Source organism: Protopterus annectens, chromosome 1.part1 (assembly GCF_019279795.1).
Source record: "Protopterus annectens isolate FY-2018-M chromosome 1.part1, PAN1.0, whole genome shotgun sequence".
In the NCBI taxonomy this organism is placed as follows: Eukaryota; Metazoa; Chordata; order Ceratodontiformes; family Protopteridae; genus Protopterus; species Protopterus annectens.
In genome coordinates, this window is record NC_056726.1 from 1,972,633,747 (window position 1) to 1,972,659,071 (window position 25,325).

The 25,325-nt window shown below is 39.4% G+C and overlaps 1 protein-coding gene across 1 annotated transcript in view; it reads left to right on the plus strand.

The window, feature by feature from the left end:
* The window catches only part of LOC122813118 (uncharacterized protein KIAA1841-like), a 1,352,705-nt gene that overhangs the window by 581,684 nt on the left and 745,696 nt on the right, over positions 1 to 25,325 (plus strand). The window contains exon 7 of the mRNA XM_044085254.1: positions 21,215 to 21,367. Within this exon, the coding sequence (XP_043941189.1) occupies positions 21,215 to 21,367 (153 nt within the window). The remainder of the gene's footprint in view (positions 1 to 21,214; positions 21,368 to 25,325) is intronic.

A 25,325-nucleotide genomic window follows, 5' to 3' on the forward strand; every position in this document is an offset into this window, starting at 1 on the left:
CTTTCTTAAACCACTATAAATTGATAAAACAAAAAAGGAATAAAAATTGCTAGGTATTTTGACCTATCAATAAATACAAAGAAAGAGAGCCTCAACTTTCTGGAGCCGATTCTGCAGCACTTTTATGTACTATCCTCAGATCTGTCTCTGAAGGTTAGGTTTACATTCATGTTCTGATTTCTATAGCTGATAGTTCCACTGTTAGATGTGCTCACCTGAAATAATGGGTTAGATATTACTAATGATCTGGGTCTGAATTTGTGTTTTGTGGATGACATGGAACTAGTTGTTTAGCCAAATAAGAGATACCCCCTGTTTAGGCTGTTGGGTTTGTATCTGTAATATGTTTCTTTTTTTTACAAAAATCAATCCAGGTTACTGAGAAATATGACAAAAAAGAATAATATAATATAGACTGTGGTCCAACTTCCTAAGGTTCAGTACGCAGTTAATAGAAAATGAGGTATTCAGGCCTGGCGTTTTTTTCTTGTTCTCAGTCAAATCTGCCATTCTAGTTCCTTCTTCTCTAGTTTGTCATTTCTGTTGCCATCCAGGTCTTCGTCAGTGACATGAAAAGTGAAGGTGTTATGTCCACTGTTTTCCTTAGCACACTTGGCCAAGAAGTTGGTATGGGTGCCTTGACATATGTTCTGGTCTTTAACTTAGTGATGGTCTTTCCCACATGAAAATCCAGAGAAAGCTTGCATTGTGCTCTGTAAACAACTTTGTCAGTTGCAGTTACTGTAGCCTGTGCTCTGAAGTTTCTTCTGGATGTTGTGACAAAAGTGTCATAGTTGCTCATGAATCTGCAATAGTTGCAGAAAGATTGGCTGCATTGATAGGTGCCTTTCCTAAATTGCAAGTTCTCTACTGATGCACTTCTTTCTACATAGTACCTTATGCTTTTGTTTTTACAGATGGTAAAGACCGGTTTTGGAGGGGAGGATATTTTTCAGCATCTTGTTCTTGCTAATAATGAACCAGTTCTCGATTACTCTCTTGATGTTAATAAAGTCCTGTGAATTAGGTGAGGATGATGTTAGCCCTCCACCTATCATCATCCTTGTATCTGCTGAGGTTGTAGAGATGTCTGTCTGGTTAAAGGAATGTTCCAAACTATGGTCATTGTTTTCTTTACAAATAGTGATGGAGTCTATGATTTGTTTGAAATGGCTGCAATAACCTCAAGCCAGAAAGTCTTTGTAGTTATGTGATGTTTTTGTGAGTGATTCTTTTTTCTTACTGTTGCTGTCCTTAAGCTTTGTGATTTAATTGCATTCATTTTGGTTCTCAGCGGATGCATGCTGCTGTAGTGGAGTGGCAAGTTGACCCAATTTGGTTTTCAGTGCAAGTCATTTGTAAATAATCCTGTCTTCAGATTTTGCTAATCTGAATGTCCAAAAAAGTAACTGTGTGGAGTCTGTGAGTTGTGTTAAAGCAGAGGAAACTCGTGGAGTTGTTCATGTGTTCTGGGAATCACTCAAGAAGATCCAAGCTTCCATTCCAAATAGTAAAGATGCTTTCTTTTGCTACAGAGTCCCAGGGAGAAAAGCTCTACATAGTTTACAGTAGTTACAAATAAAACATCTTAATACAATTATTTTTTACATAAATTGTTACATTAGTAATATGTGTAGATATTTGTAAGTACAAATAAATGTGTGTGCATTCAAAGTATGTGCATATGTGGCTTGAGCAGAAACAAATTTTATTTTAACAATTATAAAGTATACAAAACAACCCTAAATGAGAAATGGGTAAAAAAGTGAAGAGATTAAAATGAAGGAGAAAAGAAAAACAGGATTAAAGTGAGTATCATGTAAAGAACATTTTATATATTTATTTACTTTTAAAGCCCATTTGAGACAAGTTACCTATTTTCAGTGGAGTTCCGGAAAGGAAGAAAGACTAAAATAAAATAAATAAACGTTTTACACACAAATGTGAAAGAAGAAAAAATGTCACAAAAGTAGAAAATATTCTCATTTTACTACTGACATTATACATGTACTAATTATACAAGTTGTACATAGCACAGAATTGCATTTATGGACAGTGCAGTGGTTGCATTGTCGGCTCACAGCAAGAGGTTCTTAGGTTTAATTCTCAGCTAGGGTGTATTCTATGTGGAGTCTGCAAGTCCTCCCTGCATTCGTGTGAGTTTCTTCTGGGTGCTCCGTTTTTCGCCCATGTTACAAAGACATGGATCTAGAGCATTTCTCCCCAGGCCTCCCCTGAAAGGCTTTGTTCCAAGTTGGATTTTCCCGGTAAACGAATGTTAAATAAAATAAATAAATAAATAAATAAATAAAATGATATTACTTGTAGAGCTTGTAAAATAGTAACTGTTTAAAAGTCTAATTTTAATAGTATTAATCCCAGATTTTAACAGTGAATTCAGACATATGTTGTTTCAGTGACTATTTGATAACTTTTTTATATAATTGCTTAATAGTGTTTTATGTGTGGTACTGTTCAGAAAGTGACTTGTAATGACATAAATAAAGATGATGGAAACATAGTACTATTGAGAAAAATGGGGGCTAAGGGTGACAGAAAACTGGTAGGGACATCATAACTAACAAAAATATGGAAATCCAACTGTAATCGGTAGTGGATAAGGTTATATGTGGTTTATGATCTAATTAAAGGTGAGTGGTGTAGTTGGTAAAATAAACTAGTTGGCATAATGGTTAATGCTTTTGTTTCCCTTGCACAAGGTACAAAGTTCAATCCTGGCCTCCGCTAAATGTCTGTATGCAGTTTGCATGTTCTCCCTGTGCCTCTGTGGGGTCTTTCCACCTCCCAAAAATATGCTGAATGTTTCCATCTCAAACTTGCCAAGATTGGAATTGCAGGCAGAGACGCAGATTCTATGTGGTGCCCTGTAGGGGAAAGAGTTGTATAGACAAACCACTTTGGGCATCTATTGTGGTGCACAGTATCCTCAAGATAGTAGAATACAGATCACAGACTGTGTGCTGTGCTATGCTAAGCCTGTTTAACATATAAAATATGGCTCTAGGTGGTTTGGTTATGTTGACTAATGTTGCCAGTTGGTTATGGGTATTTGTTATAAGTGAGTGGGACAGGCTAGAAACTGTGTGGGAATTGTGGTGAGTGAAAGACTTCAGAAGACACTGATGGATGTCATCAGAATTAGTGACAGACTCATGGCAATCAGACTCCAGTGTAAGGACAGGGTAGTTGTCCTAATCTCAGCCTATTCCACCATATCAGCAGAGTTATGACAGGAAAAGAGTATATTCAGGCTGCAGATGCATAACCTACTAGATAAAGCAGGACAACATGAATTAGTATTGATGGGTGACCTGAATGCACTTTATTGGGACAAGACTGAACAGGGTATGAGGAATGCCTAGGTCCACAAGGATGGGGCAACAGGAATAAAGGAGAGGCTATTCTAGTCTTCTGTCTGGCAAATGGGTTGATGATGACCAACACATGGTTCAGCAAGAGAGACCGTCACACGATCACCTCCAGGAGTGGCTATCATGCAACTCTGGTAGACTTCCTCCGAGTAAGGAAAAGGTACTGGGGTAGAATCAAGGATTGCAAAGTCATCCCCGGTGAAACAGCCCACACTGGTCAGAGAAGGCTGCAAGCACTGGTCAGAGAAGGCTGTAAAGTCAACAGAGACTAGACTGAAGACCTGGAAGTTGACTGGAGAGAAGAGGAAATGGGTGAAGTTGAAGAAAAATGACAGTGCCTCAAAACAGCATGTGTGAGCACTAAAGGACTGCTTGACTTATTGGAAAACAACCTACTCTTCAATACCCAACATGGCTTTAGACCCAAGTATAGCACCTCAACCACTTTAATAAGCTTTACTAACACTACCAATGAGCTCAGAAACAAAGGTCACTATGTATCTTCCATCTTCCTCGATATGTCTAAGGCATTTAATACAGTTTCACACCAAAAATTACTTCAGGAACTTGCATCCCTAAACCTCTCCCATTCTACCATATCATTTATTATTTATTTATTTTGCATTTGTTAACCAGGGGTGTCTGAGCCGAAAAGGCCCTTTTTCAGCAGAGGCCTGGGGAGAAAAGCTCCACAAAGAAAAATGACAGACACATTTAGTTATTTAGACATGATCACTATACACACAAATTACAGGAGACATGGTTTTACAGTGGTATGCGGCACATACAGTTACAGTGGAAAGAACAAACAAAAAAATATTAACTTTAAAAATAAAGGTAATTAATAGATTTGTGGTGTACAGCTGAAATTTGGAACATAGGTAGAATACATACATAGTACACAGGTACAGTACATACATTGTAGATTAGCCAGTGTTTGTGAGTAAGATTGAAAACTATTATCAAGTGCTCTAGATTTTGTATGCATGCGTTATCCACTTTCACTAGCCTGGGGAGCAATCATGGCACTGCCAACTTTCCTTGAGATGTTGCCTGATGAGGTCTTTAAAGGAGGCTTTGGATGATGTGTTTTGAATGCTTGTAGGGATAGAGTTCCATTTTTTAGCCACTGAACTACTATATAGTGCATCTCCAAAGCTATTGTAGCTGTTGGTGACTTCTGGTAGTAGTTTGCTTGATGATCTAAGAGGCCTTTTGGCTGAGTGTTGTACTAGGTTTTTGAGGGCAGGACACTTAATTGGGGAGGTAATAGATAGAATGACAGAGGCAGAGCTGATTGTAGGTTAGGAGGGTAGGCAGTTCAAGCCAGTGGAGCTGTCTCAAAGCAGTACAGTGATGAGTTCTATATGAGCAATTTGCAGCAAAGCAGGCAATTCTGTTATAGCAGGCTTCCATTTTGCTTAGTTCAGTTTTGTTGAGATTAGTCAGAGTGTGAGATGCATAGAGTAGGGTGTATAGAAGTTGGGAGCGAGCAATGGCTGATCTTGTGTTGTTGGTAAGAAATGGTTTGATACGATAGAGCGACCCCAGTTTGGCATGTACTTTTTTAATAGTTAAATTGAGATGACTATCAAATTTTAGGTGGGAGTATAATGTTATTCCCAATAGCTTAGCCTGTGCCACTGGAGCAATTGGAGTAGTATTAGTGGAGTAGATAGTGAATTGACTGTTAGTGTTTTTGTTAGAAGTGGTTTTCTTTGGATTGAGGATAAGTTGGGCTTTGGTAAGGTAGTTTTCAATGTCAGAGAATGCTAGTTGAGTTGTTTGCAGGAGGGTGGGAATATCTTGTGCAGCACAGATTAAGGTAGCGTCATCTGCATACTGAATTATAGATGCATGCTGTGTGGAGGTATGGAGGTCATTTGTGAAGACTGTGAATAGTAGTGGTCCTAAGATAGAACCCTGTGGGACTCCTATAGTTATGGGCAGCTGAGGAGAGAGAGAGAATTTTCCCATTTCACAGCTTGGTACCTGTCAGTTAAGTAGCTTTGGAATCAGGTAAGAGTGGAATTTGATAGATGATATTGGTTTAGTTTGTTTAGCAGGATTTGGTGTGAGACTGTGTCAAATGCTTTGGACATATCCAAAAAAAAAAGTTGACACTTGTAGGCCTTCATTTTTGAGACTGTTTACTGGGTCTGTGAAGCAGAGGAGGGCTGTAGTGGTACTATGGGCAGGTCTGAAACCATGTTGAGTAGGTGACAAGATGTTGCTGTCTAGGAGATAGTTTAGCATCTGGGTATGGATGCATTTTTCTAGGATTTTGGCCAGTGGGGAGAGTAACGCAATGGGCCTGTAGTTATTAAGTTCAGTGGAGGTCCCGCCTTTATGTATGGGTGTAACATAGGATATTTTCCAGAGTTTGGGCACATGGTTTTCAACAATTGATCTGTTTGAGAGTGGAGACAGGGATAGCAATAGCATCTGCTGTGAGTTTCAAGAAATAGCTGGGTTGGCTGCTGTTGATGAGGTTTTTAGTTTGGAGAGCATGCTTTTGATTGAAGTGGTGGAAACTGTTTTGAGGGTAAAGCTTGTATTAGTGTTATTTATGTTGGGGGGGGGGGATAGTGAGGAATGAACTGTCCTGTGATACTAAGGATAGAATTGAGTTCACAAAGTGGGAGTTGAATTGTGTTTTGATGGGAACTTTAGTGTCAGAGGTGGTTGGTTTGGGGGTAGCCCTTTGGGTGGATTTTAGTAGCTGGTTTACATTTTTCCAAAGTTTTTGCGGGTTGTGTTGGTATTTAGTTTGTAATGTTGTGAAGTAGGATTTTTTTGTCCAGCCTAATGCATTTTTTTGCATGGTTGCGCAGTTCTTGGTACTTAGTTAGGCTTTGTGTTTCTTTGATAGTAAAGCCAAGCAGTGTCTCTGGACTTGAGGATTTGTTTGGTTTCTTTACTGAACCAGGGGTTTGTAGAGGTTCTAACCTTCATTTTGCGCAATGGAGCGACAGTGTCTAGGTGTTGTAGAAATGTTTTGTTGAACTATGCTACAGCCTGGTCAAGTGGGAGGGTTTTTAGGGGGGGTCCAGTCACAGTTACACAGTAAAGTGTTGAGGACCTCAGGAGAGAATTTTTTTGTGTTTCTACTGGATATATAGTTAGTGGTTTTGCATATGCTTGTTCTACTATGTATAAAGTATATTATGTTGTTGTCACTTAAGGTATCTGGGAGACTGCCTGTGTGAGGGTACAATGTGGGGTTGTTAGGACCCAGTCAAGGATGGATTCCCTTTTAGATTTTTTATCACATCTAGTTGGAATTTGGACTAGCTGCTGGTAGCCATGGAGATTTATTAGATTACTTGGTGGTTCTGATATACAGGTGAACCAATCTAGGTTGAAGTCCCCCAGAATAAGGGTTTCTTGTGAGTATGTGGAAGAACATCAGGATAAGAAGTCTTCAAGGCTAGCAGGTATATTACCAGGTGGAATATAGATCACAATTGTGGTGATTACCTTTTTAGGGTGAAGTTGTGAGATAAGTATTTCCCAATTATTGGTGGAGGGGTAGGATTTTGGTAATTGATGTACAGTTAAGTTTGACTTGTACAGTAAGGCAGTTCCACCTCCTTTACAAAGTGGTCTGTCTTGTCTAATGATATTGTAGCCGGTAGGGAGAACTTCTGAGTTAGCTATGTTTTTATTTAGCCAGGTTTCTGTTAAAGCAACTATGTTGGGGAGTAGTGTGCTATCGTGGCCTGGAGTTCAGGTATTTTATTTTTTATACTTCTAATATTAATATTTAGCATTAAAAGATGGTTGGTTTTGCTGCTGTTGTTGATTTGCCCAGGTATGAAGAAAGTGGTGATGTTATGTTCTGACATTTGTGTTGGAACAGTTTGAGTTGGACAGGATGGATTTGGGCCTGGGTTGGGGTGGATATCCCCACTTATGGTGAGCCTGGAGTTAAAATGGTTATACAGGTGTTGGAGTTTGGTGAGGAGTGAGAAAGTATTGTGTTTTTTGGAGTAGGAATGAGAGCATGTGTGTTTAGTCCTGAATTGGTCCGTTATGTAGTTCTTGAATAACTGTGGGCAGATATTATTATACTGTGTGGTGTCTGTATATGAGAGTGCATAATGCAGTGTTGTGCTACTAAGTTTAGGGGTATTGCTAGAGTGATAACTTGTGGTGTTGTAAAGAATTATGAGAAGACAGACTAGACTTAGTTGCGTGATAGTCATGGTTATAAAGTTTAAGTTGTTTCTAGGTGGGGGGGGTCTGAATAGGAATTATAGGGTTGCACTATATGTGGATGGGGAAGTAGTGTGGGTGATATAAAAAATGCCTAGTGGGAATGAGAGTGATTGGGAGTATTTTGTGTGGAGCAAGTTGGTGTGGTATAATGTGATATGACTTGAGGAGCTGTGATTGGTGGAGATGATGTGAGGGTGAGCTGTGGGTGTGGCTGTGATTACTATAAATGTAGAGGTAGTGGGGGCGGGAGGGAATAAGGGGACAGGGCAGGGGAGCGGAGAGAGCCTGAGTGTTAGCGAGGGCGAATGGAGCGGGGCAGAGCCAACCAAGACAAAAGAAAAAGTAAGTATTACTTTACAAATCTGAACACTTTTAAAACAAATTCCTGAGGTCTAATGGCTTTTTGGCAAGCAGAATGTAATTGCTGAGGAGTACTTGTGTCCTGGTGGGAGACTAGAAATTTAAAGATGGCTCCATGCTCAGCAGGATTCTAATATAGACTTTGTATTGGGGGAGGGAGATAGCACAAGGGGTGTAAACCAGGTGGAATGCAAAGAATCCAGAGAGGCAATCAGTGGTAATCAGTGAAGGCCTCAGAGGGCGTAAGTAATAATTCAAACTACCTGTAAAGTGAAGGAGAGAAGAGACAGCAAAGTTTATTAAGGTTGGGAGTGTGTCTTCACATTGACTTGCTGATTAGTAACCAGTTTGTGTGCAGATTAGAGTAGGGAGATACATTAGCAATGAAGGAGAATGTATAGAGATGCAAATAAACAGGTGGACCTCCAAGTGATACAAACTAAGGCGGAAAGCACTGAGAGGGCTGCTTGATGGTTAATTTAGTCACAGGAATGTGACTTAAATGTATACTGTCTTTTGGGCAGTTAGGATTACTGTACTAGCGGGGGGGGGGGGGACACAAGGCTACAACAGTCAGTTTTATTAGCCAGCTGAGAACTACGGAGAAATACTGCTAATGTAATAGCTTCAGTCTCATAAAACATACAAGTAGAATGCCTGGGTGGACTGACCCTGCTCTTGAGGCTCAAAATTTATATCCTTGTTTAGTTTGCAGTACTGATTCCTTCTTGTACTGTATGGGTGAAGTGGTAGCCGCAGACTGCAGATTTGCTTGAGTGTGCTCCTGCTCTTGAAGCTCAAAATGTATGTCCTTGTTTAGTTTGCAGTATTGATTCCTTTTTATACTGTATGGGTGGAGTGGTAGCCGCAGACTGCAGATTTGCTCGCGTGTGCTCCTGCTCTTGAGGCTCAAAATGTATATCCTTGTTTAGTTTGCAGTACTAATTCCTTCTTATACTGTATGGGTGGAGTGGTTTCATAGTTACTCGACTGACCATCAACAAGCAGGTAAGTGGCAAGATGAACTGTTTGTCCTACTATCCATCTCAGTTGGAGTACCACAAGGCTCAATCCTTTGCCCTCTCCTTTTCACCATCTTTACAACTAAACTTTGTACAGCCATCCCTAAAGCCACTACTGTACAATACACGGATGACTCTACCCTTATTTGCTCAGCTCCATCTCTAGCAGAACTCCTAGAAAAGATGCAAAAATCCTTCTTAGACATAGAAAACTACCTCTCTGACTACCAACTGATACTCATCCCCATACACACAAAACTAATGCTCTTCTCAAATAGCAAAATAAATAACTACTTTCCCCCTTTCACCATAATCTCCACCAACAAAACAAAAATCATACCTGTTGACCACACCAAACTCCTTGGGGTAACAACGGTTAACTGCCTGAAATTTGACAAACATGTATCTCTAACCATAAAAAAGGTCTATGTTCAGCTCAGAACACTATATAGATCCAAATCTTTCCTGACTAATAAAACAAGACACTCCATAGACTGGACCCATCTCCTCTCCATCCTTCTATACATCTTGTTTTCACTAACCTCCGTGAATCTGCCTTAAGCAAATTAGAGTCGTGCTACAATAAAATAGCAAAATTTTCTACTAGTCATCCCTACAAAACACATCACTGCTCTGCCCTTTGGGGATTCAACTACCAGGTCTACTATCCCTGAGCCAGCTAACCATTGCCCACTCCATAGTTCACAAACCCAGTAACTGCCCTGCACTCAAAAACCTAATTCAAGAATACAACAACTTTAGAACACTGAGATTTTCAGGCAAGCTGCTTTTAAAAGTCAGTAAGGCCAACAGTAGTTTTGGGGATTCTCTCTTTTCTAAGCCAATATCTAAAAAAATGCAACTCCATTCCCCAACACATTCAAAGCACCTCTAACACTTCCACATTCAAGCTACTTCTCACAGAGCACCTAATAAACAACTGGTATTCCTCTTGCACTGCACCTGAATGACCTTCATCACCTAAAGTCAATATTGTACCCCTCCCAACCTCCATATAGGCACCTTTTTCCTCCTCTCCTTAAGTCACTTTCAAATTTATTTACTCCGTTCACTCCATCCACTCCCCTCTGTTTTAGTAACCTAAAAATTACTTTGCTGCTCACTTCACTAAATTAATAGGTTCATAGGTGTTTACCAGGCTAACAACCACAAGGGCCTTTTTAAGCTTAGCCATGCATCCCAAATCTCTGACAAGTTTTGATATCCTTGATAAGTGTAAGCATAGGCCTGTGAGATGAACCATTCACAAGTTACCTGTGTCCATTAGAGACATTTATTTATTTGCAATTTGATTACCGGGGAAGTCCAGTGGGCCAAATTGACCCATTTTCAGTGGAGGCCCGGTGAGAATACCTCCAAGATGCATTTTACAATTTAGATACAAATGATAGTTAATATTAAATATCTTATGTAGAATAGTTACTCATAAATGCATTCAATATCATGCATAGTTAACAAATTCATTAAGCTTGAAGGTAGGGATCACACAGTTTCAATTGAGGAAAACAGATATGGGTTAGGTGTTGAAACAGTTTACATACAAAGCTTTTAAAGAAAATGTAAATACGCTTTACATACACACATCAACAGTAGAATGCTATTTACGATATTTACAAGGTTGGGCTGTCTGAGGGTAGCTGTAGGAGGTGAGAGCTTAGAAGCTATAGAAATTGTTGAGAGCTTAGATAGGCTCATAGGAAGATAACTATGAGAGTTGTAGAGCTTGGGAACCAGAACAAGAACCCCCATGGATTAGGTTGGGTGAAGGCAGGTACATTTCCATTTAGTGGACAGGTGTTTGAATAACTGGGTTTTGAAGTTTTCTGAGTTTGGTATGGTTCTTAGTGTGGAGAGAAGGGAATTCCATTTTTTGCCTAGTGAGAAAGATAGGAGAAGTTGGCCAGCAGAATGTTTAGGTTTAAGGATAGTAATTAAGTTCTGATTTTCATATCTGAGAGCTCTGTTGGGTGTATAAGGGGAAGGATGTTAGAGTGGGACATTTTGTTGGGTGAAATATGAGTCTATGTGCAGTAGTGAGTTGGAGATAGTCTAAGTAGTTTGGGAGTTCAAGCCAATTCAGGGATTGTATGGTTAGGCAGTGATGGGTGGTATTTTTAGATTTAGAGGCAAATTTAGAGATTTTGTTGTAGCAGTTTTCTAGTTTAGAGGTTATAGAGAAGGACAGGTTGGTTAGGAGAAAGTAAGTCGAGGCCAGAGTTTGCCTGGTAGAGCTGGAAAGAAAGCGATTATTCCTGTACAGCATACCTAGCATTTGGTGGGGTTTTTTAATATTTTGTTGACCATGAATATCAAACTTGAGGTGTTCATCTACAGTAATGCCAAGTAGTTTGGCAGAGGGGACTACTTCTGTAGGTGAGTTGGTTTGACTATAGACTTTGAGGTTGTTTCTATCGTAGGAGGGGGTCTTTGTGGGAGGGAATAGTAGAATCTTTGATTTATTTGCATTGATAGAGAGAGAGGTGGTTTTGGCGCATCCAGTTTTCAGTTGTTGAGAAGGCAGTTTGGGTTTTAGTCGGCAATTCAGAGAGGTTTGAGGCAGAGCAGACTAAGGTTGAATCGTCTGCATGTTGAATGATTTTAGCATCAGGAATAGCAGTGTGAAAGTTATTGATGAAGATGTTAAAAAGCATTGGCCCAAGGATGGATCCCTGTGGTACGCCAGTTGGGGTAGGAAGGAAGAGATGGAGTACTTCCATTTGACTGCATGTGATCTGTCTGATAGCAGGAGAACCAGAATAAAGCATTATGTGAGAGATTAAGGTTTGAGAGATGACAGAGCAGGTGCTTATGGGAAACAGTATCAAAAGCTTTAGACAGATCGAGTAAAACAGTAGAAACGAAGTGGCCTGAATCTCGGGCTTGATTGACAGTTTCTAGGAAAAAGAGTAGAGTGGTTATTGTGCTATGGCCTGGACAGAAGCCATGCTGGGTAGGAGTGAGAAGATTGTTTTGGGTCAGGAAAGGCATAAGTTGGAGGTGGATGCATTTTTCTAGGATTTTGGAGATTGGTAAGAGCAAAGCAATGGGGCAAAAGTTTGAGATGCTGGTATTTTTGCCTCCTTTATGAAGAGAAAGAATGTAAGTTGAGCGCCAGAGTTTGGGGATGTATGATTCTTTTATGGATCGGTTGATAATGATGCTGATTGGGAGTGCAATGCCATCAGCAGCACATTTTAGGAAGGAAGAGAGAATATTGTCTGGAGCATTAGAGCAAGGTTTAAGTTTGGACAAAAGTTTTTTTATAAAGTTAGTGGAGATGGGTTTGAGTTCAAACAGATGAGGTGAGTTAGAAGGGGGGCGAGTGTAGAGCAGTTGGGTTATTATTGGGAAATGTCTTGGTGAGGGGAGTAATAGTGTCTATGAAAAATGAGTTAAATTCAGAGCCTAGTTTGAGATCAGATTTACTTGGGTCAGGATAGGGATTATTCTTGGAGCCTGGATTGAGGAGTGAGTTTACGGAGTTCCAGAATTTTTGGGGGGTTTTATTGTTATTGGACTGAAGTTTGATATAGTAGGATTTTTTTGTCTTTGGTGATCAGTCGATTTGCATGGTTGCAGAGCTGTTTATATTGGAGCAAGGTATTGTCCAGTTTATTGTTTTGGTAAAGCTTCCATAGTTTGTCTCTGTGGCGCATAATCTGTTTTGTCTCTTTGGATAGCCAAGGAGCAGTTTTAGTTTTTATCCTTTTGTTTCTTAGTGGAGATAGTGAGTTTAAAGTATCTAGGAAGACAGAGTTGAAGTATTCTATAGCGTTGTCAAGAAGAAGAATGTTTAAAATTTGCCAGTTAATTTGTTTGAAAGTATTTGAGAAAGTAGTTGGGTTGAAGCTACTGAGGTTACGAGTTTGAATGTACTAATGCTGGTGTGGGAGGAACTAGTTGAATGATGCATGAAGGCTGGGAGGTGGTCACTAAATGTATCAAGAATTGTGCCAGAATGGGTTATTTTATTTGGATCTGAGACTAGGATCCAATCTATAGTGGATCCGGGAGGGCTTATTTTGTTAGGTCGAGTGATGGAGAGGATTATTTGAGTGAAGTTATAGAGATTAATGGATAGGGAGCAAGAGGGGCAATTGATTTTATTCCAGTCAATATTCACATCACCAAGGATATAAGTTTCATAGTTAATTTCAGTAGAGGCCCATAGGAGAATATTTTCGAGTGTAGAGATATTGTTAGCAGGTGAGATATATAGGGCAATGATGCAGATATTTTTATGTTTATTTAGTTTTAGAATTCCAGCAGTTAGTTCAGTGTTCTGGAATTGGAATTTGGAGGGGAATTAAGGTAAGAAGGTTGGAGTAGACTAGGGCAGTGCCTCCACCTTTATTTATTTAGTCGGTCATTTCTGAGACAATAAAATCCTGGGGGCAGAATCTCAGAGTCAGAGATAAAGGGCTTGAGCCAGGTTTCAGAGATGGCTAAGATATCTGGTTGGTTATGGCTTAACCAAGCTTGAAATTGTGTACTTTGTTGTTTAGACTTTGTGCATTAATTGTAAAAATCTTTAGGGTGTTGAGATAGTAGTAAGAGGGTAAGGGATGAGTGTTGTTAATAAAGGATGTAGGACCAGGGTTAGGATGGATATCACCAGCTTGGACTAGGTTGTTGAAGGAGATATCCTTTAGCCATATTGGTCTGCCAGGCATGAATTTTGGTAGATTGGAGCGGGTGACAGTATCTTGACTTTAGAGGAGAAGAGTTTAGGGTGGAATAGGTGCAGAGGGTTGAGCTGAATGAGAGAAGAGGAGATAGAGTGAAAATGGGAGTAAGAGTGAGGGGGAAGGTGGGTTTGTATGGTAGTTGTCTTTGTAGGTGGTATTGGACAAGCATAGGTGGAATATGAGGCAGCATTGTGTAAGGGAAGTAGGAACAGAAAGGGGAGGCTGGGGGACTGGAGGGTGTGATAACTTGAGAGCATGTTGGGACAAAGAAAGAGTGGTATGAGTGGTTAGGAAAATAGAGAAGGCTATGAAGAAGAAAGGGTTTAAAAAGTGATGGAGGTATTCTAGAGATTTAAGGAAAGAGGAGGGGACTATAATTATTGGGTGGAGTACAGATTACAGAGTTTAAGAAGGATGGCTATAGGTGGGGAGGAGTAATGAGGGGGGAGCTGGTATTGGGTAATTTGGCTGAGAGGATGGGGTAAGATAGGAATAAACCTAGGAGTACTGGGGTGGGTGGGAAATGGGGGCAGGGTAGGGGAGTGGAGTAGGGCGAATGGAACGGGAAAGAACACTAGAGGTGAGTATGGCAGAAAAAGTATCAGCAAAGAGCAGTTTAAAGGCTGTAGTTGGAAGGTATGAGCTAAATATTTCCAGCCAGAAAAAGAAGGCTGCCTTTATAGAGGGTGGTTTAGCAGGGGGGAGAAGATATTTATAGTCTAAGGATATTAACTCATAACCAACTGTTTGTGAAAAAATAAAACTTGTTAGGATTATAAAGAATATCTAGGATTTATATTGGTAGATGCTGCCACCTAAGGCTTGAAGGAGATAGCAAACAGCAGGGATAGTTGGACCAGTCTTAGGTTTGAGTATATTCTAGGGTAGTGATTAACAGGAGGGGGAGAGGGCAAACGGTCTGCGGTAGGCTGCTAGAACGCACACACGGGAGGGTAGGTTAACTCTATAGATAGTACATCAAGTCTACATTTAATTAGTGTTAAGCAACATACATTTACACAATCTTAGCGGGGGGGCTTCTCAGTAGTACATAGGTGCCAAACCAGGAATGGATTTCTGGTTTGCCATCCAATTGTCCTAGTTGCATTTGAATTGGGTTAGGGAGGAACTCTGCTTCACATTGATGGGCAGCCTGTTCCATAGACATGGTAGTAACTGGGATACATACTTATCACTCAAGCAGGTCCTATTTATATCACAGACAAGATTTAAGTCTTTAGAATGGGTAATTCTGGTGCTGCTTGTTTTGTGGATATGCAGGAGGTCCATCAGAGTGGGGTCTTACAATGCCCTGTATACCAGGTATAGGTCTCCCCTCTAAAGCCAGTAGGAGACAGAAAACAGGGATAGGGCCTAGAGGTGGTCTCCATAGGACATTTTACTTATGCCCTGTATTCTTTTAGTGAGGAACCTCTGTGGACGTTCCAATTGTTGGATATGCCTGGTTAGGTAAATACTAAAGAGGGCATTGCACTCGGTGATAGGTCTGATAAATGCTGAATACAATGAAACAATTACTTCCTTGGACTTAGATGCCATACCTTTGTTTATAAGTTGCACAACATAGAATGATTTCCTCACCACTATAGACACATGATGGTCAAAGGCTAGATTACTATTTATGTGTGTCCCTAAGTCCCTGACTACTAGGTCAACTCTAAGGCGTGTGTTGTCAATATGATATTTACCAGGGATGGATGACTTCCCAAAGGATACTATTATGCATTTTTTGGCATTTAGTTTTAGTCCTTGGCTCTGACACCGGTTGTTTGTGTCATCCCCTGTTGGAGAACATTTGTGTCAGTGTGAGATTCAATGACAGCTCCTAATTTGCAATTCTCTTCAAATTTAGTCAGCCAGAGGCCACTAACATTGACCTTGATGTCTGAGAAGTAAATACCAAAAAGGAGCAGTCCAAGGACTGATCCATGAGGGACTCCACTTGTGACTGGCCTTTTGTAGATATGAATTCCCCAATTCTAACTTCCTAGGTCTTGTCTGTGAGCCAGTTGGCTATCCACCAGGTCACATACGGGCTTGTACTTAACCTCTTGAGCCCAAGTGGAGTATTGTGTCAAATGCCTTGGCCAGGTCAAGGTAGACAGTGTGAATGATTTTGCCCTCATCCATTGCTTTGGTGAATTTCTCAAAGTAGTCCACCAGGTTGAGTAGGCATGATCTGCCCTTGATGAAACCAAACAGGGTTGGGTCCAGTGTCTGGAGGTTTATTATATATCTCTACTGATCATCTCTATGATAATTCTTTCCTTGGTGTTACATACAAGACTAGTGAGACTTGTGGGTCTGTAGATGGCCCACCTTTGTGCAGAGGGATAACTGTTGCCTTTCTCCATTCATGAGGCATGAAACCTGTTTGGAGGCTACAGTTAAATAGTAATTCCAGAGTCCCTGATAGGTCATTTCATGCTATTTAGAAGGCATCCTGGGATATTGTCTGGGCCCACTGATGCTGTGATCTTGGTCTTAGAGAGAGCATTAAGGAATTCTTCCCTTGTGATAGTATGGGGAGCTATATTTGATGATATTTCCTGAGAGAAGGTTGAGGGGGAGAGAGGGGTAATGTTGGAGCTGAATTATCAGCCAGGTTTGGTGTGTCTTCTGGCTCTGTATAAATGGCTCCATTTACAATGAGCTCTGCACACAATTGTGTATTGCCTTTGAGGTTGCAGACATAGCTAAAGAATGCTTTGTAGTTGTCCATGGCCTGGGAGGCCAAACCTAACCTCAAATTTGGCTTTGGTAGACTTTATTTGTCCTCCGAGTTCTTTATCTCCTATGGATTGTCAGTGCAAACTCATCTTATTGTTGAATAGGAACATTTATCATGTTTTCTGTAATTATTACTATGTTGAACATAAAATACTGATTTACTCATGTCTTTTGAAGATATGTCGTGCTTTACTTTGTGTTCAAATATGTAACTTTCTTTGTACTATATGTAAATTACCATTTTTCTCTGATTATTTACTTATTTTTTTTCTACTGTTAATCATTAGCTACTGTTCTTAGTTTTATTAGATTAACTGTAATGGAGCTTTACTCCCTGGGCTTCCACTGAAAACACTTCTTGCCCAGTTGGGCATTCCCGGTAAACAAATTTAAAATAAAAATAGAATAAATATAGAACAGATAAGCAGACAAGCAAGGAATGAAAGCAAGGTATGTAAGGAAAGCTGGTGGTGAAATGCAGAAGTCCAGGAAATCATGAAAATAAAGGAGTGTAGGGACAAGTGGAAGAAAATATAGGAAAGACAGTCCAGGCTAGGAAGGAATACTGGCTGGCTAACAAAGAGGTTAAGAGAGGAGCTGCAATAGCAAAGAACAAGCCATCAGAGGCACTGTACCCTCTTCTGGGAACTGACTGAATAGATGGCACAAAGAAACTCTATCAGGTTGCAAGAGAAAGTTAAAGAAAGACAACCTTCATAAGAGATGCCAGCAACAGCCTGCTCTCCAGTCCACAAGACATCAAAGGCAAATGGAAGGAGTACTTCCAACAGCTTCTGAATGGAGAAAATCCCAGAGAGAGAGAGAGAGCCTGTGGATGAAGAAGAGGAGGAGCCCACCCTAGAAGACGTAACAATAGCACCAAGGAAAATGAAGTCAGGGAAAGCAACAGGCTCATATGAGGGTACGGCATATACGATAAAGATGTTGGGTGAGATGGGGAGAAATGGCTCCTGTGAGAACCCATATCAGTATGGAGAGAAAGGTGTATTCCAGATGACTGGAGAATAAGTATACTAATAATGCCAATGTTCAAGAACAGTGGACGTTTACAACTGTGCATAATAAGCGGTGTTAAAGTCCTATCACACTGGATGAAAGTTCTAGGGAGGATGATTGATAATTCCTACTACTGTGCATATTCTTTTAAGACTGGAGATGAGCAATTTGGATTCAGATCAAGATGCAGCACAACTTACCTGATGTTTGCAATGAGACAGATAGCTGAGAAGAAGTTAGAGCTGAGGAAAGAGTCCAACTGGGCATTCTGAGACCTGGAGAAAACATATGACAAGGTCCCAAGAAAGCTGATTTGGACTATCTTATGGTAGTTAAGTCCCTGAAACAGAGGTAGAATTAGTGCAAGCTATGTACAAGGACCCAATGACTCACGCATGCAGTATTCAGTCTCATAGAAGGGTTCTCTGTGAGAGTGGGTATGCATCAGGGTTCTGCTGAGAACCTTCTGCTGTTCATGCTAGTGATGGACTACATTAGCAAACAGATCAGCAAAGCTGCAGTATGCAGATGATGTTTTATTACAGGCAGACTGTAAGCAAGAACGGCAGCAAAGGATAGGAGAATGGAATGCAAAAGTGAAGACACGTGGGATGAAATTGAGTACAGATAAGCCAGCTGCAATGGCAGCAAATGGGGAAAATCAGAAGAAGCTGAGAACTGAGAGTAGAAGAGAAAATTGTGGAACAGGGTAATGTCTTCAAGTATCTGAGATGGGTTTGAGGAAAAATGGTAATCTGAATGAGGAGGTCAAAGTTAGAATTAGAGGTGCTGCAGCCAACTGGCACAGAGTGTCAGGGATGGTGTATGACAAAAGAATGCCAAAGAAGTTGAAAAGTAAAGTGTACAAATCAGGATGTGATCAGTAGTACTGCATGGTACTGAAACCTCAGCAGTAAAGGCAGAACAGTTGAAGCTAGAGATGATGGAGATGAACTGTCTAAGACTGGTGGCAGAATACACACTGCAGGAAAGATGAAGAAATGAGGACATTGGAGCAGAAGCTGAAGTAGCTGCAATTGCAGAAAAGGTAAAAGAGAACAGATTACAGTGGTCCAGGCACGTGTGCAGAAAAGCAGATGATAATCTGGTGAAGATGATTTCGGATAGACAGGAAGAAGGCAAGAGGAAACGAGTGCATCCAGCACAGGGGTGGATGGTTTGTGTGAGAGAAGACCTGTGAAAGTCAGGCATGAGTATCAAAGAAAGTAGGAGAGTGGGATTGAATAGACAGAGATGGTTACAGTTGACATGATACCCCAACCCCATGTAGAAAATGGGAGAAAAGGGAGGTTGATGATAAAGGTGAGTGGTGTAGTAGTGTCAAATTAAGCAAGGGTAATTTCAATTGTTTGTAAAGGATGTTTTTATTTTATTGGCAATGATTTTAAAATTAAAATTTAAACATTTTAAAATTAAAATTGAGAATTACGCTCATTGCCCCAAATTTGATCAACATCTGAGTCAGTAAAGTTATAGGGGTGTGGGAGTGCAACATTTTGAGGCTTATCCATTTGCAGAAATGTATGTGTTGTATTTTTGCAACATTAAATAAGTGTTAGCGGGTGCAGTGTTTGTATTTATTTAGAACAATAAGATAGTTATGGATTTTTTTTTTTTTTTTACCATGGCTGAATCTGATTTCTTGTGTACTGTAAAACATTGATATGTGAGCACTACAAAATATTTCTGTGCTGAACTGCAGCCATTATACGGGATATTTCTCTGTCCTTGAGTTATCTCTCTCAGAAATCCTTGGAGACAGGATATGTTTCTGATATTTGGAAACTGGCATTTGTTCTCGTGCCGAAGGGAGGTGATCTATGTACACTTATCAGTCTCACAAGTATTATGGAAAAGTGTTTTGAAATGGTGATTTCTGAATATATTACTGCTATGGTGGGTGATTAACTATATTACTGTGCATGGATTTGTTACTGGGAGGTCATGTTGTACAAATATACTTTTTTTATTGCTCCTTATGTAAAGCACTGGATGCTGACTTAAATGTACGTGTTATATATTTGGATATGTCTAAGGCATTTGATTCTAGACTACATTATTTCACTCTTAATAGATTACTGTATTAATAGTTATGCGATTAGATGGATACAAAGTGGTTGGTTGGATTGAAATATAGCGTAAGATGAGTTCTTCAGTATATAAATAGAGATTGAATAAAACAGGTGTCCCTCCAGTTTCTGTGTTGGACCCTATTCTTTTCAGCATTTTTATGTTTAGCTTTCCTACTTGATAGCAATATTTGGTTAAGTAAATATGCTCATTATTCTAAAATTGGTATTATAATCTCTGGTATATCTGATCAATTTTGTCTTTAATCTTACCTAGATAAGTTATATTCACACACTTCATATCATGAAATGAAGTTTAATAAGATCTGTCTTATGCATTTTGTCCTGGGTAATCCTTAATTCAATAAATCACTGATAATAGAGATCTTGGGTTAAAATTGAGATCTGAAATTGGAAGCACATATGGAAGTTGTTAGGGGGTATTTTGAAATGAGTAATATTTTTAGGACTGTAGTTAGTAGGGAGAGGCTTGTTTTGTTTGCTGTTTATAAAACTGCAGTCAAACAAATTGAGTACTGTGTATCTATGTGTGCATAATACTATTCAGTTGTGTAGATTGGAAAGAATTCAAATGAGGTTATCTGTTATGAAGTGTTCAAGTTCTAGAAAAAGATTTATATCTTTATCATTATATAATGTAAAGCATACATTGATTAGGGGTGATTTGATAACCATTTTTAAATGCGTTACTGATTGAATATTTGGTGAAACTGTAAGTATTCACAGGAAGACACATTCTTTAAATAATATATCAGGAGTATTAATTACCTTAGTTGAGGTGATGACTGGTAGATCTGTGTAGTTTAACTCATTTTACGATAGAGCCTGTATTTGGTCAAATAGTATTCCATTAAGTATTAGGAAATCAGAGTTGATAAATATTTTTAAGAACAGTTTGGATTGTTGGCTTGGTAGTAAGAGTGTTTGATCCTACATTTTTTGTGGGAAGCTCTTTGAAGGCCTTTCTAGGCATTGAGCTTGTATAAAGTACATTGACCATTAAATGGCACCGTGGCCTGCATTCAGCATGACTCAGCAGTGACTAGGCTTTCTTGCTTGTACTTTCCCTGGATGATCTTCCAGTGTGATTAGGTTGATTTATGAGATACTTTATAATGAAAGATCATTGTGGCATTGATAGTTTTGTCAGTTGTCAACCTAATATATCTGTCAGCATTTTTAGACATTGAAATAGAGCTGCAGCCGATTGAGACTGCAAATTTAAGACTGTGAGTAGCATATGCTGTTTTGTACTCTAATGGGGACTGAATGTTTCTTGTGGTGAAAGTATGTTACTACACTTGTGCAGGCAACATGGAAAAATGAAGAAAAAGGTACAGTCTGTAGTCGTATTAAGAACCTGTGGATGGAATTTTAAATGCAATGTATAAAACTGCAATATTGGGTAATAATAAGAATTACATAAGCAATACCAATCTGGCTAATTGAAAACATTTTGATAAGTAGCAAGAAGGCTTATTTTCAGGTTGCTTACTCCTTTGAAAGGTGCAGTATGCTAAAGGAATATCACAGTATGTTAACTGATCATTTTTCATTTCTCTGTCATAGCAGAAAGTTTCCTGAAGTCAAAAACTACAGAAACAAATTGTGTGCTTTTTCATTTTCTCCAGCCGTTTCCATGTACTGATCTTCCTCACTGTCAGTATCATCCAGAGCAAGCTGTTTATCCAGGAGTAATGTGTGATCAGGGCTCTCCTGGCATCGGAATATATCCTTGCTGTAAACAGAAGGCTCTTCGATTTGATCCTAATAGGACAATCAAGGTAATTTTAACTGCATTTGTAACCATATACAAATGGTTTAATGTGCAGAAAATATGTCTGTATATTCTACTGCATAATAATGGCTATGTACATTTCTTACATATGGCAGATTAAGCATCAATTTTATTGAAATTGTAAGCTTGGGTGGCTATGGCTACTACTGTAATCAAGTCCAGCAGTTCAGCACATGTATTTATATGTAAAAACTCACACATTTACTTGTAGATATCTGTCCAAAAAGAAACCCACGTGTTGTAGTTAGATATGATGGTGCCTTTTAGGTCTGTCATAACTAATGGGTATGTCAGATTCACCTCAAGTTGATGCCAGCAACATTCAGCTTGTAGATCCAAGGTGAGGCCCTTTCTTTCCCCTTAATATTAATTGAAGTTTGCTCTCCCCATACATTCTGATAAATCTACGCCATTTATAGGAAGGAACAACTGTGAATGACCGCAAAACACAGTCAAGGACTGCAAATAAGACAAGGCTCTGAGCAGGTCCTTTGCGGGCAATCAAGTATCTTAAGTATTGAGACAATTTGGATACAGACTGAGGGACAGACTGAAGAAGACAACACAGAATTAGCATTATGGTAAGTGCATAACTTTTGTTGATTTTTAACCCCTAAAGGACTTTACTCAGAAAGATTATTAGTACTTTTTTTATTTGCCTTTATTTTCTGATAGCATATAAATGCCAGTCCAAAATAGTTCAAGTTTTTATTTGAAATTTTAAGAGACTATTACAAGTATAATTATCAGTGGAACACTCTATTAGACTTCTACCCTAAAGCAAAGCAATATCTTGAATTTTTATGAAAAATTGATTTGTTTTTATTCTTCAACTTATTGAAATAATAAAAAGATTACTTTTTTGCAGAAATGCATACCCTTTTTAGGCCTGCAGTTACAGTGACATTATACATTTATGTTCTTTATCTGTCCACTTTAGCAAAGTGCTGGTCAGTGCAGGTGCTAAACAATCTGGCTACTTTAGGATTTCTCCAAAGCTTGAGCTCCTGCCCATACTGCTAATCACATTTTAAGGATCACCCAGTGCTTGAGCATTCTTCACTAAACTGTGTATACTGGGAGACAAATAAATTTTTCTAATATGACTGCTTATTTGGAAGGTAGTACTAGCTAAGCTTATCAAGTTTATTTAGTTTTTTTTTTAAACATTTTAGTCAGAATAGTTTTTTTCTTTCCCCTCCCCCATTCCTGCATTAGGCCTAATTTCTGTAGCTGGGCCTTCACTGTTTCCCTTCTCTTCAGGCCTTACTTTTTCAGGATTTCTTTTGGAGGTTTATTTTTTGTAGTTTGTGGTGTGTGTGTGTGTGTGTGTGTGTGTGTGTGTGTGTGTGTGTGTGTGTGTGTGTGTGTGTGTGTGTGTGTGTGTGTGTGTTTCAGTTTCTTCTAACATAGCGACATTTTTTTTACTAGTAATTTTGTGCAACATGGCAGTATTGCTAGTTAGCAGAAGTTTGAAATTTCTTGTTGAGGTAGTACTTTTTGTTTAACTAGTATTTTTTTTTTCTAAAACATAGACAAGGGTTTGAGCCTCCAGAAATGCTTAAAGTATGGTAGTAGGATTCCTCCCAAGGACACAGATAATTTGTCAGATGTGTGCTTGGGAGTGGATCTTTGAAATTTTGACTGTGACATTTAAAAGAATTTTGGATCTTGCATTCCAAAGTAAAATAAAGACAAGTTGATACTTAAGGGTCTTCTACCCTAAGAGAGAAAAGGAAGGAAGAAAAAATAAGATGAAGAAGGCCAGTAGAAGTTAGACAGTAAGATTCAGACAGACATCCTTCACACAAAATAGCTAGGAAGAACTCTTCTTCAAACCCCAGGAATTTCAGTTTTCACAGGATCCTGGATAGAGCTTTTCTTTTGGCCTCTCCCAGATGGAAATCTCAGTTCTTCCTAAGCCTGCGCTGAAGATTCTTCTTGGAGTGGGAACTGTCTTGGAATCTTGAGTTCTAACTTTCTTCAGTGATAGTGAGATTAACTGGATCAGTACAGAGCCTTTAGTTTATCTGTTTTGGGACAGGATGATGGTTTGCAAACTGAGCCTGGTGTCCTTTCTTCCCCTCTACATTTTGGCTAGCTAGAGAAGGACTTTTCCCTGCACATCTCATGTTGCCAGCTCAGGCCCTGTTTTGTTGCTGGGAGTGTCTAAGGCAAATGTGGTTCCATGTAGTCTCTACTGGCACTGGTCCTTTTTCCATTCATATCTCAACAGGTGTCAGCATTGAAAAGTCTTTGTGGATTTCAACCTTCTGTGGAGGCTCGTTTTCTGAACACTTGGAAGAATCCATAAAGTAGATACCAAGAATGCAGAGGTACAAGAGGAAATGCCTTTACTCTCCACCAGAGTTCCTACACCACAGACAGATCTTGATGATAGTGAGGTATCCTGAAATCTCTCTGGAAGACCCAAATTTGGGGATATCCTAATAGTGATGAAACAGAGTAAACCCTGGTCCTTAGACTCACACCTCCCCCAAGATGCAAGAAGCTTTCCGGTCCACCCCGAGTACATCTTAAGTGGTCTACCCTGCTAATTGCATGATTGGTTTGGTGAGCCCTTGATGTTGCTGTGCCTTTTCCTAGGAATATGGACAATGCTGTCTGGCCTCCCATGACAGAGCTCTCTCTAGAGTTAGGCCCTCCTTCCATGCTGTGTTTGGTTCTTGACTGTCACTACTAGGAAGCCCTCAGAGGAGAGACCCTCATTCCATCCCACAGTTAAGGGATTCTCAGGCTGAGTCAAATGAAAAAGCATGACTTTGCATGCAGTATGGTTGCTGTATGGGCTTTGAACCTCCTGAAACACATAACTGTTTTCATTGTGGCTTAATAGAATAAAGGCTGTTCACAGTGAAACAAATTGTTACTTGGTGATTTGTGGCATAAATTAGAATCACAGGTAAAAATTATGGCTATTATCATATTGCTTTACATTAGGCTGATCCACAGTGTAGCAGAGAGCAGCAGCAAAAACAGCTGTGGCAGGCATTACTGTGAGGGGAGAGACGGTCAGATTTTGTGGAGTTCTGGAAAACTCTAAACATCCTTTGCCAATGCCCCTTTTGTGTGTCTTCCTTTATGAACTCCACATGAAAGAAGTTTCTCAAAAGAAAGCAACAGGGGAAGATGATTGTGAATGTTGGGGTCAAGTTCTCCGTAAATGTCAGAATGGAGCTGTATGGGCTGGAAATGATCAAACCCTGTACATGGACCATATATCGCCAACACAAAAACTGATAAACTAGCACAAGGGTATAGATAAAAAAAATCGAAAATTGAATGTTAAAAAAAAAAAAAAAGTGTTTATGTTCATTGATAACCACTGTAGCTCTAACTTACACCCTTCTAGTAGTCATAACTTGCTGGGCAAAAAAAGGACACCTGTTGATCATTAATGGTGGTGCTTTGTTTTCACGTGGTATAAACATTTTTAATATTATTGCATTTCAGTTGCAGATTTTTTGTAGGATATAATTGTTATTGATTTACAGTCTTTATTTTACTTTACATTTATTCAAGCTTTCTAAATGTGTACCTTTTCAAAACCGTGTTATTTTTCATTTATATTTATTTTTTGCTGCCTTGTATGTGTATACATACATACATGTAGTCTTGCCAACAGTCCCCACTCATTTACCAAGCTTTGAATTCATACCAGACCCTGACCTAGTTATGGTCCATTTTCACAAGAGCTAGAGGGACCAGACTGGATGTGTACTTACAATTGTCCATCCTGTCATCCAGGTTATGCTTAAAAAGAGTTTTGGAGCTACTCTGCTTAACACCTAAGGGAAGTCTATTCCATAAAAGAGGTATTCTGTTTGAAAGATATCTAGCCAGCCTTATGCTTTGTTGGAAGTTTAGGTTTCTTGAGTTGAAGTGGTCTGTGGATGTGTAGGAGATTACATAAAACTGTAGGT